Source organism: Zonotrichia leucophrys, chromosome 18 (assembly GCF_028769735.1).
Source record: "Zonotrichia leucophrys gambelii isolate GWCS_2022_RI chromosome 18, RI_Zleu_2.0, whole genome shotgun sequence".
Taxonomy (NCBI): domain Eukaryota; kingdom Metazoa; phylum Chordata; class Aves; order Passeriformes; family Passerellidae; genus Zonotrichia; species Zonotrichia leucophrys.
In genome coordinates, this window is record NC_088187.1 from 11517075 (window position 1) to 11534585 (window position 17511).

Here is a 17511-nt window from a genome sequence, read left to right on the forward strand (position 1 = left end):
CCGGGCCGGCGGCACCGATCCCGTTCCCGATCCCCGGCCCCGATTCCCGACACCGATCGCGGAAGGAGCCGGGAGCAGGCGCGGGAGCTGAACAAGTTTATTTAAAGGGAGGGGAGAAGCCGGCCGGGCCGATGCGGGCCGGGCCGAAGGCAGCGGAGCAGCCCCGGCCCTCGGGGCTCCGTGTGCGGGCCCTGCCGCAGCGGGGGCGCCGGGCAGGAGCCGCTTCTGCAGCCAGCGCAGAAAGGCAGGCAGGAAAACGCCAACCCTGCCCCGGCACGACGGCACCATGGCTTGTAAAAAAAATCCTTCATGTTCCTCCAGTGGCTCTGGAGCTGTGGCGATCCAGGGTTCACACCGAGCTGCTGGGTCAATTTCACCTTCCTCCACGGCCACTCTTCGCATCAGGTGTACAAACAACAACCCCAAACCCAAAGAACAACCAACAAGCCCCACACAAATGCCCAGAGTGGCAGAAGCCCTGACACGGTGTTGTGGCTGTCCCTGGCAGGGCTCTGTCCTAACTGTCCCTGTGCTCCCTCTTGAAGGCAGCAGCTGCTTTCCAGGTACCAGCAGCATGAGACAGGAGAATCTCATCTGGGAATGTGTCTTCCAGCTCCAGAGCTAAGTCAGAGTCTTTGTCATCAAGGTAAGGCAAGAGTGATTCCTTCAGGCTGGAAGACAGAGCAGAATGGCATTAACAGCTAAAAGAAAAATCCCGCAAGTTCCACAGTATGAGTGCAGTGCACCCACCCAAAATACTCAATACCCACAAGTGAACAGGTGTGTGTGTAGTGAGAAGGGTTAAACAGCCAGGTGGAGGCACAGAGCCCAGTGAGGGCAGGCTGCAGGACAGAGCTGAGCGCTGGGGCTGAGCTGTGCCTATCCCTGGAGGCTGGCCTTGAGCACCATCGAGATGTTTTCCAGCCTTAATGAGTTTGTGATTCTGTTATTATTTTATCCAAGTGCCTGCAGAAGTGCTGGTGTTTGTGCCCTGGCCAGCAGTGTCCCCAGGAGAGCCTGTGTGAGATGGAAGTGACACCTGCCAGAAATGGCTGTGGATATTCCTGATGCTGCTGCCTGGGCCGTGTCCCCCAGGCCATGCATGTGCCAAGGGAGTGTTCCCACTGCGTGCATGCTCAGAGGCAGAGAAGCTTCACTTGAGAACAACTGTGGTGGCTTTGGGTGTGCAACTCCTACCTCCATGTGGGTTTGAATTCCTGCACAGCTTGGGCACGTCTCAGCTTCAGGGTGATCATTTCATGGAGCTCCTGCAGGAAGGTTTCCAGCCTGCAGTGCACCAGGAAGGTGTGCAGGAGCTTGGCAAGCTCTGGGGTGAGCTCTTCTTTGTAGTCTGGACTGACATCTGCAAAGGGATCCTAAAAATGCAGCGAGGGGAGGAAAAACCCAAGGACACATTTGAGCAGCTGCAGGCAGGGCAGGGCAGGGCAGAGGGGCTCACACAGAGGGGCTGGGGGTGCCATACCCTGCCGAGGCGCAGCAGCTGCTCGGATTTGTGGGCACACAGGAGCTGCCACAGGGCCATGCTGTGCCTGAGCTGGCACCGTCTCAGGGCCTGGAAGAGAAGGACAGCTGTGGAAGTGAGGGGTGTCCTTGGAGCCTGTCCCCAGCCTGCCCTGCCCAGGAGAGCTCAGCACAGAGCTCATCCAGCCCTCTCACCCTTCCCCAGCTGCCCTCCATAATCCAGTTTTTGATACCACGACAGGCAAAGTGAGAGGGCTCTGTCACACAGGCTCGATTTAGCATAAACCAGATTTTACCCCACAAAGGTCTGAGCTTTGCCCTCAGGACTCACCTGCAGCACGTGAGGGTTTGTCTGATCCCCCATCTGCAGAACCTGCTCAATGTACTCGGTCAGCAGCATGTCAGCGTTCTCACCAGCCATGGCCAGGAAGCCCAGGGTGATCTCAGTGAGGGACAGGGCATCACACACATCACTGTAGGACTGCAGCTCCCCACTGATCATGTTCATCACAGAACTGGGCAGGGCACTCTGAAAACCACAAAGTCACGGTTAATATTGTTTTAGAGCCATTCCGTTTTCTGTTCCAATTGCTCAAGTCAAGGAAGACAAGAGAGACCCAGATTCAGGAAACTGAAATGCTGAACTGTTTCAGCATTTCCCTTCTCTTTGCAAATCCTGACTGACAGCACAAGGCCAGACTGCAGTACCCAAGGCATGCTGAGAAGTCAGCAGGCAAGGCTTTGGATGGACAAGGCAGGGCACAGAGAACCCTTGGAAAAGCAGGGATTTCATGCTTGCCCTGCTTCCTGCAGTGCAGAAACCCACCTGCTCCAGCTTGTTCCTGACATCACTGAACAGCTGCTCGTAGTTGCGGTCGTGTCTGTGCACCAGGGTGGGGATTCCCTGTCAGGACAGAAAGCCAGGGATGTGAACCCTGGAATGGTGCTCCCAGAGCCCTCCTGGCTGCACAGCCCTGCCCCTCCTACCGTCAGCGTGATCAGCGGCTTCCCCTGCAGGAACTTGCTGATCACTTGCTGCTGGATCCTCTCCAGGTCAAAGTCCTGCAAGGTCTCCCCTCCCTTCTCCATGCTGTACTGGCAGTTGGACAGGATCAGAGGGATCAGGTCCCTCTCCACCTCGTAGCTGATCAGGTGCAGGTCGGCCACCTCCGCGGGGCTGATGAGGTACCTGCAGGGAGCAGAGGGCCCGTGCTCAGAGGGAGAGGCCTCTGGGGAGCGGGGAAAGCTGCCTGAGAGGGAGCAGGGATGCAGCCGAGCCCAGGGAGCAGCACACCTGTCATCCTCCTTGGTGTGCCTGTGCACAGAGTGCACCAGGTCGTTGTGCAGCCCGATCAGGTAACTGGCCAGCGCCGTGGAGCACAGCCCCAGCCCCTGGCGCCGTGGCAGCAGCACCTCCAGCCTGCTGTCCAGGCTCAGCTCAGCATCACAGTAGCCTTTGGGCAGCTTGATTTCCCCTGGAATACAGACAGCAGGGTTTGAGGGGGCCCAGAGCCACCCAGGCTAGCCAGGGCAGGAGGTACCGAGCTGAGAAAAGCTGCGCGCTCAGTGTTAGGGACAAGCATGAAAGGGAACAAGTTCAGGTGAGAAGGGAAATAAATTCAGGAAAGAATACTACATCAGGAAAACAAATCCCTCCCCTTGTACCTACATTCTTAAAATTCAATGGCCAAGCCCAGTTTTGAGGCTATGCCTCAGCATCAGTGATGGGAGGAACCTGAACTCAGCACGAGGAGCAGGGCCGGGAAAGAAGCTGCTCACCATTGGTGTCCAGGGAGCTTCTCAGCTTGTTCCAGACAGACAGAAACACATTCACTCTCCTCTCTAACAGGTCCCTCATCACATCTGAGAAACAACAAAAAGATAAATCCATTAAAGGCCTTTTCCTGGTGAAACTCTCCAATACAGGGATCTTCAGAGCACACCACTGAACTCCAGGCAACTGTTCAAACAGACACCAAACACCTTTAGAAAGGTATCAAATGGAGTCATTGGCTCAGTTTATTATTTTTCCATTATTGTCTGCTCCTGCATGACCTTTATGTACTTCTCCATAAGTACTTAAAAGCATCAGTAATTGTACTTAAATACAATTGAAGGAGTTGCCACAAACTTCATGAAAGGAAGGGAAGAATGTTCATTCCACTCTTAGGGAAGCCCTGCTCTAGGGCTGAATTTAAAATGCCCACAGAACCGCTGCTGCACTGCACAGAGCTCCCACCCCTCATAAAAAATCTCCTGTACTTAATTCCCTTTAAAGTCATCTGGTAACTTTTCCAGCCCTATCCAAGTCTCAGTTCATTTGGGTGAGAGTTAAAAGGAAAAGGTGAGTTTTCCCCTTCACTTTCAACTGGACAATCCAGCACTTTATTTTTCATTAATTACAAGTTTGGCAGCATCTCCTCACCTGAGTGGGGCTCCCTGAGGAATTCCCTGATGGAGCAGTGTTTGATCTCTGCCGTGTTCTGGAATTGCCTCACCAAATCTCTCTGCAGAGCCAGAATCTCTGGTAGGAATTTCACCAGCCTCAGCTCGTTTTCCTGGAAGAGGAAAGGGAGCCTGTGGGTAAAGTTGTACTTGGACAAAGCAGTTGGGAATATTTATGGAATTACTTCTTAGATGTTTAAAAGACAACAATATCTTCCGTGTTCATTCTCAAGCTCATGGCAAGTACTGAGATAACCCAAACTTGGTTTAGTCCTGGGCAATGCCAGGCTCTGAGCCCTGTGCCAGCCCCACCTTCTGCAGGAACTTGCAGAGGAGAGGGACGGTGTCCTTGGCGTTCTTCTGCTGCACAACGTGGCCCAGGTTCTCCACAGAAACCCTCCTGCGGCAGCTCCACATCCTGGAGTGGTGCACGTGGCTGTCCCCTGGCAGCTGGGACAGGAAGGCAGCTGGGTCCCCATACACCAGCTTCACTATGGGGTTGGAGGAGATTCTCTCATCCTCTTGGATCCGGCGGTTCAACTTGAGAAGCTTTTTATCCAAATCCTGCATTAAAAGAGTAATAAATTACTGGATAGTGTGAAATACCTTCAGCTGAGCTAAGCCATTTCTGCTTTTCCAGCTATACAGATCCATCCCAGAACAACCCCAGCCTCAGGCTCCCATTTCCCCAGGTAGATAAAAGGTGGCTAATCCTTAACCTGCAGCTGTGCCATGGAAGGGCTGGCTTTAGGAATAGCCTGGTGAAAAGTGTAGATATTATAGCACATCAGATTTCCAGTGGATTTTGAACTGCTCAGCTGCTGACTCTGTATAGCAGATTTCTCACCTCCAATTCAGGAACAATAATTGTGTCTGCAACAATTTCTTCCCATTTGTTTCTCTTCCCCTTGGTGGACAGAAACTCATCAAACTGCACCAGCCCTGCAACAGGAATATTTCACCTCTTACATCTGCAATATCTCAGTGAAAAGAAAGCACAGATTCACAGGTGCCAGAAGTTAACTGAGTATCTTGGTCCAGCTGGAGAGTGACACCCAAGCATCACACAGTGAGCCAGGGTTCCAGGAGCTTCATGTGAATGATGGGGACATTTACACAGCTCCTTCATAACCCCAGAAATATTGAACAGGCTGTCCAAGGTCAGACCATGATCAATGACAGGGTGAAGCTTGGAATACTGGCTGGTGCTGCCCACCCTCCAAATGTGGGCCATTTACACATTAATGCCTCTGTGCCACAGTGACTCCAGAGCCCACCATGAGCCCCACTGTGCCATCCCTCTTCTCCCAGAGATTCTGGGAGTGACTGAGAGGCAGCACAGAACAGGGACTGCACACAGCACGGGCTGAGGGCTGGGAGAGCAGCCCTGCTCAGGAGCTGCAAGCTCTGCAAGCTCTGTCCATCTGTCATGACACTGGTTTTGTCAATAATTCATTTTCAGAGTTATTGACTGCACCAAACCTTGCAAACCTCATGTACCTGACTGAAAGAAGCAAACAGCCAAAAATTCTTCCCTCCCCACAGTAAGAAACAGCTTCAAACTCTCTATTTTCCTCCTCAGCTGACTGCTGCTGTTGGAAGGGGTTTGTCAGCAAGGTGGCTGCATGGCCACAGCCCTTTGAGCACAGCCCCAGGTGTGACAGGGCAGGGGGCTTTCCTTACACTGGCCTGGCTGCTGCTGGGGGGCCTGCAGGAGGCTGCTGAGCACCAGGTGCACGATGTTGATGGTGTCATCCACACTCTTCCCCAAAATCCTGGTCAGCTGTGCCAGGTCCTCCTGAACGTGCTGCTGCAGGAAGCTCACCACATCCTCCACTGCTGGCTTGATCATCCTTCCCAGGGACTAAAGACAGCAAAGGCAAGAGCTGAGCACAGCCAAAAACATCCAGGGAAGCACAAAGCACACAGAGCTCTGTCCTGCCAGGCACCCCACGTGTGGGATTCCTGCTACCTGTGCCCATCAAGGCAGGGCTGGGTGGATGTGCCTGCATGGAAATGAGGAATTAACCAAAATCCCTCCTGGGCAAGGAGGGAGGGAATTTGGGTCTTGCATCCTGCCAGACTGCCCTGGCCACTTGGCAGCGTGGTGAAAAGGACCAGCAGCACACAAAGGTTCCCCTACATTCTGTGTGACCCCTTGGAAGCATTTCTGGAGATACCTGAGGGTCTCTGGAGGCTCCCAGCAGCATGGACAGGTGGGTGAGCAAACGGAGCAGCACAAAGACCACGGGGGACACGCCCCTGTCAGACATCCCCAGTGTCCTCCTGTGCTCCACATCTCCAAGGATGTGCCCAGGCTGAGTCCTGTCCTCACGGATCCTGTAGGAAAGTGCATATATGTTGGTTTTTTTAACCTAGACAAAAACCATACAAGACATCTCTGATACCCAGCAATGCCTTTTTGACCCATAATGTCTTTGAATGCCATAAAAGCTGCCAATTCAGAGTGCCACAGGGGAGTGAAGGCTTCCAGTCAGTTTTGTGCACAGAAAAGCAAATTTCTTTGGTTTTGCTGCCTGATTACCCTTGCTTGCACATCCCCTCCTTACACCTTCCAGAGAGCAGCATGAATGCTTGGTACCTGTGGCCTTTGGGGGCACCACAGGCAGGTCCCACCTCATTTATCCCTGCAAAGGCACTGCAGCAGAGCCCACCTGGACTGCTGGAAGCCCTGCACGGGTTTGTGGTTGGTGCCTCCAATGGGGACGTGGCAGTCGGGACAGCGGCTCGTTTCCATGGGGAGCCCACACTGGGAAAAGCAACAGGAGAACACTGAGTTCCAGAGCAACAGCCTCTCCAGCAGACAGAGGGAATGGAACAAAATCCAGCCTCTAAGGGGTTAATTCAAACCCTGCTACAAACTGGGCCTCTGCCTGATGTTTCCCAATCTGTGGTATGAATGCTAGGGCTATTCCAAATTTTACATTACAATGACAAAATGATCAATAATATCGAGTTTAGAAGTGGAACTCTCTGCATCAGAACATCCAAACCAGTAAACAAAATAAAACAGTTTATTGTTGAAAGCTTTGTCTGCTTAAATACCCACGAGTCCCAAATTCTTACCTCTCCCACAGTGGAGAAGTGGCCATTGGGACATTCTGCGAGGAGAGAAACAAACAGGACAACATTCTAAGACAGATTTATACAGCCCCTGTTATTCCCTTTCACTGGCACCATCATCCTGGAGCAAGAGACATGCTGAAGATCTAATCAAAAGCCCTGACTGCCCCAAAGCCCAAAGGGCTGACAGGCCCATGCAGGAAGCCAAGGAATTTTTCAGTGCTGCTTCTCCTTGAGAAACAAGGAATGAAAGCCTGACAGATTGTGCTGCTGAGGGCAGGAATGCTCTCACCCTCCCTTCCCTGCTGCAGGCGGGTGCAGCTGGGGGAAGCAGAGACAAAGCTGGCCAGGAAGGTGGCAGAGCTCTCCTCTCACACCCTGTTTGTGTTGCCTTTGTGCCCCCTCATGCTCTGTGAACAGCTGCAGGCTGAAGACTAAACAGCACTGGATGTCCTTTGGTACATCACCCACACAAACTGTCTACAAATCTGGATTTACCATGGATAACTCATGCTGAGGAGTATGTTTGTCCTCACATTTGGAACAGTTTCCCTCTCCAAACCCAAGGAATTCCTTCCCCAGGCAGCCAGCAGCACTCACCATACCAGTGCAGACCATGCATCTCCTTCCAGGTCCTCGCCTGAGCCATCATGTCCTCAGGCATGGTGGGCAGAAAGGAGTGCTGGGGAGGGAAAGGGCAAAACAGTCACAGGAGGACCTGGGAATCAGCTCTGTCCTGCAGCAGCCACTCACTGGGTCTGTTCACACTGGGGAGCAGCAGACATCTGAGAGCAGAGGCCAGGCAGGTGATGCAGATGCAGAATTTCAGATTCACCTTTGAAAGTCCCCTCTTAGAACGGTCAGTATTGCTAAAATCCCCTCTTAGAAGGGTCAGTATTGCTAAAATCCCCTCTTAGAACGGTCAGTATTGTTAAAATCCCCTCTTAGAACGGTCAGTATTGCTAAAATCCCCTCTTAGATCGGTCAGCATTATTAAGACTTGCACTCGCCAGCCACCCTGCAGTGCACTGCTGATGCACCCTGGTGTGTACCTGCGTGTTCCCTCACACCCTGGCAGCCAGGAGCAGCAGAGCAGCAGCTCCCTGCCCCTGGCCCTGCCTGAGGAGCCAGAGCTCTCTGAGCAGGCAGGTCAGCACAGGGGGAGCTGCCAGCTGCCCTCAGCCTCACTCACACAAATACCAGCAAAGCTATTTGCTTCATCCTGCTCAGGATGGAGAGGTGCCTTGAAAAGATGCCAGAGCTTGGCGCTGTGCTAATTAACCCCAACAGCACTGCAATAATCCCCCCAGTGTTTCACAGCTCAACCGGTGAGCTGGAGCATTGCTGTTGGGAAAGAGGATCCAGCAGACACAGGCAAGAACCAGGGATGAGCTCGTGCCCTCACCTGCATGTTTTGAGGCTGGAAGGCCAGGTTCCTGAGGGGCTGCAGGACAGGGCTGTGCCCACAGAGCAGCACAGCAGCCACGTGCACGGCCATCTCCAGCACAGCTCCCTGCTGGCCGTGTCCCCGTGGCCCCACGGCCAGCCCGGGCAGGGTGTTCTTCACCAGGGCAACTGCAAGGTGCTGCAGCTCAGGGGAACTCAGCACTGGGCAGCTCTGGATGAACTCAGTCATGGCCTCTGTTTGCTGAAAGCACAGATGGGAAAGAGCTGAAGCCATCAGGATACTGCCCTCACCCAAACAAAGAGCACTGGCAGCTGCTTCCCACCCTGGGTTACCCTGCTCCCAAAACCTCCCCAGCCTGCTCAGCTTGGGCATCACCCTGGCTGGGGCACAGGAGCAAAAGCTCCTCCACTCCTGATTGAGATCCCCTTCCTCCTTACCCCCAAAGCAGGTTTGCCACAAAGTGGGGGTGTCCTACCTGCTGCCAAAGGGGGGTGTCCTACCTGCTGCCTGGGACGAAGGCTTGGATCCCCGTACAGGACAGTGACCTCTCGGAAGATGGCCAGGAGCAGGTGGGCAGATTCCAGAGCTGGGGGGCTGCTGGAGGCCTGGGGAAGAAGCAAGGATGTGGCTGGGAACAGGCCAGAGCTGCCCCAGCTGATGGGATGTGCAGGTGGGGAAGTGAAGAAAACGTGCTTGAGCACAAACCCCAGGGGCTGGGAACAGACAGTGCCCACAGGGACACAGCAGAGCTGGGCCCAGCAGGGCTCTGGGGGGCACTGGGCTGTACCTGCTGGGCCTGGAGCAGCCCCTGGGCCGTGCCCTCCATCATGGCTCGTCCCACGGCGTCGCGCAGGGCCCGGTAGCGCTCCCCGCACACCAGGTAGCGGTCGATGTGGTTGGACTGGCTGTGCTGCACCTGCCAAGGGAACAGCCATGCACAGCTCTGGGGACAGCCACCCAGCTGCAGGGGGCACAATCTCCCCTTCCTGCCGAGCCCTGGTGTCACCCAGTTTTTTTAAGATTTTCTAAGCCCGCTGATGTTGACATTCTTGTAACGAACTTTCTCACGCACTTTCTGTAAATAACTCATTGTTTTGCATTCTTTTGTGGAGGAGAAAAAATTTGATGACTGTTGGTTTGTCCAGTGTCATTGGAGAGGTGGCACTGTCACCCTCCAATCCACTATCACTTTTGGAAAGCTATAAGTGTTGGAGTCAGAAAATAAACTTGCCTTTCCCACCTTGAGAACAGTTGTGTTATTTCATTTATTTCGGTTTGTTATAACCCTAGGGCATTTCAGGCTCCCCAGAGCAGCAGCAGCAGCAGCCATGGTGCTGCCAGGGGAATCTCCATTCACCAGAGAGCCAGGAGAAGTCACCTCCCAGCCACTGCCACTCTGGCCCAACCCCAAGAGCCACACAACAGCAGGAACACCCCAAAGCAGCACAAAGTGAAGGCAAAGAGGGGACCAGAACCACCACCAGGAGATGCCTCTTGTCTACCTGCTGCAGGATTTCTGCTGGGAACACCCAGCTGAAGCGTGGCTCTGTGACCAGCTTCTGGGCAAACTCCATGCCGTGCTGGCTGGCAATCCTCCTGACCAGGTACACACGGTGCCAGTCGTTCCTGGCACGGCTGCAGAACTCCTTCACACTCTCCAGGTAACGCTGCTCCTCCCTCATCTGCTCTGGCTCTGGAGGGGAAAAAAGAGGTCAAAACAACGAGGCAAAAGCACATCTCATCCTGTAAAACTCTTCTGTCTGCCCCAGCTGTAGCACCAATGCCTTTATTAGTATTGTGTAATTACACAGAAGAATTTCAGAGCCCTCCCTTCCTCAGGTTTTGTCTGGGGCACTTCCTCAGCCACATTTCAGACAATGATTCATTTCTTTGACAGGGAAGGTATAAACTCATCAATATAAACTCTTAATCCCTCCTAGCTGTGCAGAGCTCTCATTCATATAAAACAATAACCCTTACAGCAGTCCTGGGTCTCAAGCAGCATTTATGCTTTAAAGTTCAATTTAGTGGGCTCTAGATAAATCTCACTGTTAGCATCAGGAGGATAAAATAAATCTCCTTCCACAGTAACTACACTGGGGCCACCAGCACAGCCTTGCTACCAGTTACAGAGCACTTGTAACACCTGGTACAGGGCACAGACATGACTGATACCCCCAAGGAAAAAGGGAATTGCTGCTTTCCTTCTTGGCCATGCACTAGAACAGGTCCTAGCAGGGCACAGGGCATGCCTGTGTCCCACCAGAACAGGTCCTAGCAGGGCACAGGGCACTGTCTGTGCCCCACCAGAACAGGTCCTAGCAGGGCACAGGGCACGCCTGTGTCCCACCAGAACAGGTCCTAGCAGGGCACAGGGCACTGCCTGTGTCCCACCAGAACAGGTCCTAGCAGGGCACAGGGCACTGCCTGTGTCCCACCAGAACAGGTCCTAGCAGAGCACAGGGCATGCCAGTGTCCCACCAGAACAGGTCCTAGCAGGGCACAGGGCATGCCTGTGTCCCACCAGAACAGGTCCTAGCAGGGCACAGGGCACTGCCTGTGTCCCACCAGAACAGGTCCTAGCAGGGCACAGGGCACTGCCTGTGTCCCACCAGAACAGGTCCTAGCAGGGCACAGGGCACTGCCTGTGTCCAGCACTCCCAGCAGAGCAGTCAGACTCACGTGTGTGCTGCTGCAGGTGGAAGATGAGCTCTGCAGCCCTGGCCAGGCACAGGCGCACCTCGGCCACGGCCTGCAGGTACTGCACAGAGGCTTCCTGGGGAGCCCCTCTGCTGCTGCAGGGCAGGTAGTGCTCTGGAAAGGCTCTGTCCTCAGGCACACTGCTCCCGTGCCCACATCCCAGGCTGTCCTCCGACTTCTCACACATGGAATCCTGGAGAGAGGCCACAACCACTGGTGAGTGGCAGAGCCACCTCACCCAGCCATTGCTGTGTGCTCATGGCACCCACCTACCCACTCTGGGGTGCCATGAGCACAGAAAAGCATCCCTGACCTTCCAAACCATCCCTAACCCTCCACCCCACTGCCATTGCCCCCCATCCTAAACCCCTGCCAAACACCATTTCTAGGATGTGTCCCAGCTGTCCCAAACTCCCCAAGCTTGGAGCTGAGCAAGAGCCATGAGCGGGCTGTGAATAACACACATTCCATGATCCAAGATGCCAAGCTCTACCTGTCTGTCCCTTAGCAAGAACAAATGGTGATTTTAACTACAAAATCCTGTAAGTAATAAACCTCTCCCCTGCTGCCACATTTGTTCCAAGTTGTCCAAAGCCCTGAAGGTTATGCAAGGAGAGGCAAGGGAACAATCCAAAAGGCACAATGATTTAAGTTCTGCACAGTGATTTAAGGGTCTGTGGAGACAAGAAGCAGTTCAGCACTGGGCTGCTGCCATGAGAAAGGCCCTGCTTGCTGCACTCCTGTGCTGGAGGTTGAGGTTTAACACCCAGACTCTTGTCCAAGGGAAAGAATTTATGTGCCACTGCAAAGCCACTCAAGCCTTTCCTTGAAAAGCAAAGCTCATTCCTGAGAGCAAGCTCTGACCAGGTGATTTGGTATCAACTCCTTCTGGGCTTTCTAGTGAGAAAAATAGCTACATACACAAGAAACACACCTAGAACTGCAGAAGAATTTCTGTTCTTGGCTTTTTTTACTCATGAAACTACAACAGTTTCATAGCCCAGCTCTTACCTCCAAGCAGTTGACAAAAAGCAGGTAGAGCTCTTTTTTGTCATTTTTCTCTAGGAGCTCGTTGTGCTCCACCTGGGACAGGTAGCGCTGCACATCATCTTTGACTTCATTGAAGCTACAGGGGAGAGAGAGACCCTGACACAGCTGCCATGCTGGCAGGGCTGCCCCTGCTCTGAGCTCAGCTCCCACAGGGGCTGGGGGACAGCTGGGGTCGCTCTGGAGCCAGCTGCAAGGTGGACAAGCCCTTGTGCCATTTTCTGCAGTGACATTTGGCAGTGAGCTGGGCTTTGGTCATCAGCAGAGCTCACTGAGCCCTTCAGGACAAAAGGCACCAGGTTCAGGGGTGGGCACACCTGAGAAGGGGCTTTGAGCCCTGCCTGCAAAGGGAGACTGGGAGGGCTGTGGGAATGGGGGGGCCTCTGAGGCAGACACAAGATCAGTTTAAATCCTGATTAAATCTCAGTGAATTAGGAGTTTTGCTTTGCTGACCTAGATCAGAGCAGCTACTCAGCCACTTGCAGAACCAGGCATCCACCCTCAGCACAGGGTTAGTGAGGGACAGCCAGGTAAACCTTGCACAGGCTGCTCACACTGCACCACCAGCCAGCCAAGCTGCATGACTAATGCAAAGATTGCGAGATTTTGTGGTGAGTGTGAGATTCAATGGAACTCAGGGAGGTGAGGAGAACAATGGGATGGGTTTGATGAGGAGCTGAGCTGAACCTGGCCTGGCCTAACCTCCCTCAGCTGATTGTGCCCACCTGTACTTCAGGAGCAGCTTCAGCATCACAGAGCGGATGATGGGAGTCTCATCCACCTCATCATTAAACGGGGACAGGAATTTGGTGTAGACAGCTGGGTGAGCTGTGGAGACAAGGGAAGGACAGGTCTGGCAGGTGAGAGAAGGTGGGGACAGCTCCAGCTCCATAGGACAGTGTGAGGGTGAAGGGAGCTCACCTGGGTCCTTCACGAGGCTTCTGTGAACAAAGAGCAGGTCCAGGAGCCTCTGGATCACCTCTGGCTCAGGGGGCTCGTTGTCCTTGAAGCACATGGTGGTGACCATGTCAATGAAGAAATTGTTGCACCTCTGGCGGAACAGGGCCTTCTTTGCTATGGCAGCTCTGGGAGGGGCAGAAGCAAACACAGAACCCCTTAAAGCACAGAGGAATCCAGCACACACAGAGGCAAAAGTCACCCAAGAGAGACACTTTCCAACCTTCCCAGTGAGATGAACCTTGACATCCCTTCCAACCCAAACCATTCTATGATTTGCATGTTTTTACAGAGGCCAAGGCAGCTTTTTCCTTTTTAAAAACGACAGAACAGACAGGGCCTGTTCAGCTCCAGAGGGATGAAGCAGAGTTCACCCCCCACTCTGTTCATGTTCACCATCTGAGTTGAGCATTTCCTCACAAAGCCTCCCCACTGAATGCTCCCACCTTGGAGAGGGTGGCTGCAGTACCTGAGCTCCTCAGAGACAGTCAACTGCACGTCCTGCAGGGCAGCCCTGCAGTAGGGGCAGTACATCTGTGCTGGCACCAGCCACTGGCTGATGCACTTGTGGCAGAACACGTGGTTGCAGGGCATGCACACGGGCTCCTTGGGCTCTCCCAGGCAGATGGGACACGGCTCCAGACCATGCCTGGAATGCAGAAACAGCAATGAGCTCAGCTGCTTCCAAAAGCCCTGAACATGTTCAGCTGCACTAGACCAAGAGCTGGCTCACTGCTCAGCCCAGGGTGCAGAACCAAGCACCTTGGCTTCCACTGCACCCATGCAGCACTGCCATGACACAGTGTGCTGGCAATGTCCCTGCTGGCCCCTGCAGCCTGCCCCAGTGCCAGTACCTGTAGAGCCTGCTGCTGACCTCGTTCTTGCACTGGCACAGCACTGTCAGCACTGCAACAAAGGTTGGATGGCACTTCATGTCTGAATCGTGCTGGAAACACTGCACAGGGAAAGGACAGGGCCCAGTGACTGAGCTGCAACACCCGGGAGCAGAATTGCCACGATCAGCAGAAGAGGGAAGAGGTGAAATGGCAGCTCTGCTCACCTTGGCAAGAAGCAGGGTGTATTTCCTCACCAAGCCCTCGAATTCGGGCATGAGGGCGCGGATGCCCAGCAGGACGTGCTCCACAAAGAGTGCCATGGCAAACACACGGCTCCAGCAGGCCCTGGGGGGACAGCAGGCTGGCACCAGGGCAGCCAGGGCTCACTGCTGCTCCTGCTGCCCTCCACAGCACCCTGCACTTCTCACTGGCGCTGCCCTTTGGCTTCCCTGAGGGGTTTTTGTCAAGGACAGAACATTCCAGCACTTCGCCCAGGGGGCTGAAGGGCCTGGCCTGGAGGCAGCACTGCAGCAGGACAGCAGCACTGCACACACCTTCCCACACCTCTAGCTCCAAAAATTTTTAAAATACCAATCACAATTAGCTGCACTTTTTTCACTTCAAATAAACTAAACAAGGTCTGTGAGAAACTGGGATAGTGCTCTGGGCTCCCTTCCAAAGCACAAGAGGCAGTGAAATTCCCCATCTCTTGAGTCCTTATGCACAGAGGATGAAGTGGGGAGACACTGCTGGTTAACAGGAACCTGAGGAGAGTTTTAAATAACCCCTGAACCCAGATGGAATGCACCAGATGATACTGCCAAATTTAGAGAGAGAATCTGCAGGAGATGAGGGGAAAAAAATGTGGTTCTTGCTGCTTGGTATGCAATTGAGCCCAGCAGGAACCTGGAAAGGTTTGCAAAGCCTGAGAAAAGCAGCACCAGAACAGCTTCAGGCTGCTCCAACGCCCCAGAGCACCCTGAGGCAAAGAGCAGGGCTGTGGGCAGAGCTGGGCACCCACCTGAGCTCCCTGAGCAGCTGGTGGCAGCGGCTGCCCCTGCGCTGGGCACTCTCCTCTTTGCACAGGAACTCAATGGGCATGTGGAGGTTCTTCACCCTCTGCAGCCAGAGCTCAGGGGCGGCTGTCTGCACCAGCTTCTCCAGCTCCTCAGCACAGCCCATGGCAGCCAGCACATCCAGAACCTGCACACAACAGGGCCAGGGGTGACAACAGCAGCGTTTCAGAATTACTTATGGACCCTGGGCTCTCAGTCTGCCTTGCTACAGCACATGCTCTACTGAATAATGTCCTAAACTTTGCAATTCTCATGTTTGTGGCTTGGCTCGTTAGCATGTCCTATTAACTGGTGCAAAAGCAAGGCAAACTCTGCTAAAACCTGCTTGTAGCAATAAGAACACAGCAATCAGGCTGAGGCAGTGACTGTACCATCTCAGAGCAGGGAATCCTGTACCCCTGCTGGCCCAGGAGGTGCCCAGTCACCCGTGGGTACACAGCCAGGATCCTGGAGAAGTTCTGCAGGCGGCTCCTGAAGCGGCTGTGTGCCAGGTGGGCCCAGGGCAGCGAGGGCACCAGCTCCTTCCTCCAGGGGGACTCTGCCACCCACTGCTCCACGCAGGACAGGAACGCCACGCGCAGACACTGCGGGGTGGGACACACACAGCCAGAGGTGAGAAAGTGCTCTCATCATTCTAATATATTTATATCTAATTTATTTATTTATAGATATACATCTCTAATATACTATTAATCTGATTTATTTTATTATATAGCTCTATAGAATACTTATATCTAATTCTAATTTATTATATAGCTCTATATATTATTTATTATTTAATTACTCTAATATACTTATATCTAATTTATTTATATATATCTCTAATATATTTATATCTAATTTATTTATCTATATCTCTAATATATTTATATCTAATTTATTTATATATATATATATGTAATATATTTATATCTAATTATAATTTTATAATTTTGTACGGGAAAGCCTGGCTAAATTCTCTGAAAGATGAGAAGAGAGTCACTTCCCTACAAAGACAGCCTTAAATGTGACAATTTATACAGGTTCTGCCTTTCTGAGTGACCCCAGTGTTCAGTGTCTGCTCTGGGGGTCCCCTGCTGCTGTCTCGGAGGGGATTCTCCCCAGGGCAGGGCTGATTCAGGGGGACACATTCACAGGCATCACACTCTCCTCCCCACCCAAAGCATTTCCAGCCCCTGACCTGCAGCTCCTCCTGGGAGGACACACCGATGCTCAAGACAATGAAGTCTGTGATGTAGCACTCAAAGAGCATCTGCCTTTCTCCCTCAGTCAGAGAAGAGATGAATTTTCCCAGGGCAGTTTTCTGGAAGTATTCCACAAACTTCTCAGCATGGCCTGGAAAATGAGGATGCAGGGAAAAGCTGGATGTTAGGAGGAAGCTGGCTTTGACACAGCATCTATCCTAGAGACACTGACACCTCATTAATCACTGATGCATCCAGCACTCCCCTCATCCAGGGCACTGAGCAGGGACTCAGGCCAGGCCTTGTCAGCCCAGCACCGTGTTGTATTTCTGCAATCTCACCTTGTCATTAACTCCTGGCTGCTCCACAGCACTTTGAATGCAAGGGCACAGCACAGGTGAGAAAGATGAATGGTGAGAAGCACAAGAAGAGCTGCCTGCACAGAACTCTGCTGGCTCCCAGGAGCACAGAGGGACTGAAGGTGACTCCAGAGACAGGAGGGACACGGCAGTGACAATCCAGAGCTCAAAGGGCAGTGGATGGAGATGCTGAAGCCAGGCTCTCACCTTCAGTGTTTTGGATGTACTGAGCCTCCAACCACATCTCTTCCAGGTACTCCTTTATCCTCCAGCTGAAGGGCATCTCATTCCCAGCATCAGCAGATACCATCATGTTGTTCTGCACCAGGATTATCTCTGGCTGAGGGCTGGGGGGTTAAAAGGTCATTAATGCACAGGGCTTTTCTTTGGGAAAGCAGCGACTGCAGAAAGCAACTGAGCCCTAGGAGGGATGGGGACAGAGAAGGGAGGGAATTGCAGGACTCTGAGGAGAGCAGGCTGAACTGTGAGCAGTGCCCTGCTGCCCTCTGGGGCAGCCAACAAACAACATCCCTCTGCTTTGGGGGGTTAGAGCCAGTGCTGGGCTGCTCCTGGTGCTGCCATCCCAGCCCATCCCATCCCATCCCATCCCATCCCTCCTGCTGCTCCCCAGGCTCACCTGTTCTTCCCCACCCCGGGAGAGACACTCAGGAATTTGGAGTCACTGAAGATGAACATCCACAGCTTTGTCACCCACGTGGCTCCTGGCCTGGCCAGCAGCTCCAGATTGCCATTCCTGTCCATGACAGCGACCAGGAGAGCCAGGAAAGGAGTGACCACCTTCTGCACTCGCTTCCACAGGGTGTGCCTTGGGGGAGAGAGATGGAGAAACCCAGAGGGAACGTGAGCAACACCATCAGCAAAACGGAGGGTGCCTGTCCTGAATGACTGCTGACCTTGGCACGTGACAGAATC

At 53.3% G+C, this 17511-nt stretch overlaps 1 protein-coding gene across 3 annotated transcripts in view; it reads right to left on the reverse strand.

Annotated features, from left to right (window-relative positions):
* Positions 1–83: 83 nt before the first annotated feature.
* The window catches only part of RNF213 (ring finger protein 213), a 45828-nt gene continuing 28400 nt past the window's right edge, over positions 84–17511 (reverse strand). For 2 of the 3 annotated variants that reach the window (XM_064728252.1, XM_064728251.1), the window contains 32 exons: positions 17216–17404; positions 16786–16925; positions 16216–16370; positions 15407–15619; positions 14981–15162; positions 14184–14304; positions 13978–14078; positions 13593–13772; positions 13088–13251; positions 12892–12994; positions 12131–12245; positions 11102–11312; positions 9922–10112; positions 9207–9335; positions 8920–9024; positions 8417–8659; positions 7612–7693; positions 7015–7049; positions 6603–6697; positions 6108–6267; positions 5611–5791; positions 4775–4869; positions 4240–4491; positions 3908–4040; positions 3262–3345; positions 2777–2957; positions 2470–2671; positions 2309–2386; positions 1814–2011; positions 1484–1573; positions 1198–1376; positions 84–671 (listed from right to left, as the gene is read on the reverse strand). In XM_064728252.1, the coding sequence (XP_064584322.1) occupies positions 518–671; positions 1198–1376; positions 1484–1573; positions 1814–2011; positions 2309–2386; positions 2470–2671; positions 2777–2957; positions 3262–3345; positions 3908–4040; positions 4240–4491; positions 4775–4869; positions 5611–5791; positions 6108–6267; positions 6603–6697; positions 7015–7049; positions 7612–7693; positions 8417–8659; positions 8920–9024; positions 9207–9335; positions 9922–10112; positions 11102–11312; positions 12131–12245; positions 12892–12994; positions 13088–13251; positions 13593–13772; positions 13978–14078; positions 14184–14304; positions 14981–15162; positions 15407–15619; positions 16216–16370; positions 16786–16925; positions 17216–17404 (4741 nt within the window). In that variant the 3' untranslated portion in view covers positions 84–517. Of the gene's footprint in view, positions 672–1197; positions 1377–1483; positions 1574–1813; positions 2012–2308; positions 2387–2469; positions 2672–2776; positions 2958–3261; positions 3346–3907; positions 4041–4239; positions 4492–4774; positions 4870–5610; positions 5792–6107; positions 6268–6602; positions 6698–7014; positions 7050–7611; positions 7694–8416; positions 8660–8919; positions 9025–9206; positions 9336–9921; positions 10113–11101; positions 11313–12130; positions 12246–12891; positions 12995–13087; positions 13252–13592; positions 13773–13977; positions 14079–14183; positions 14305–14980; positions 15163–15406; positions 15620–16215; positions 16371–16785; positions 16926–17215; positions 17405–17511 lie in introns of those variants that run through there. The other variant, XM_064728253.1, reaches the window with a different exon arrangement.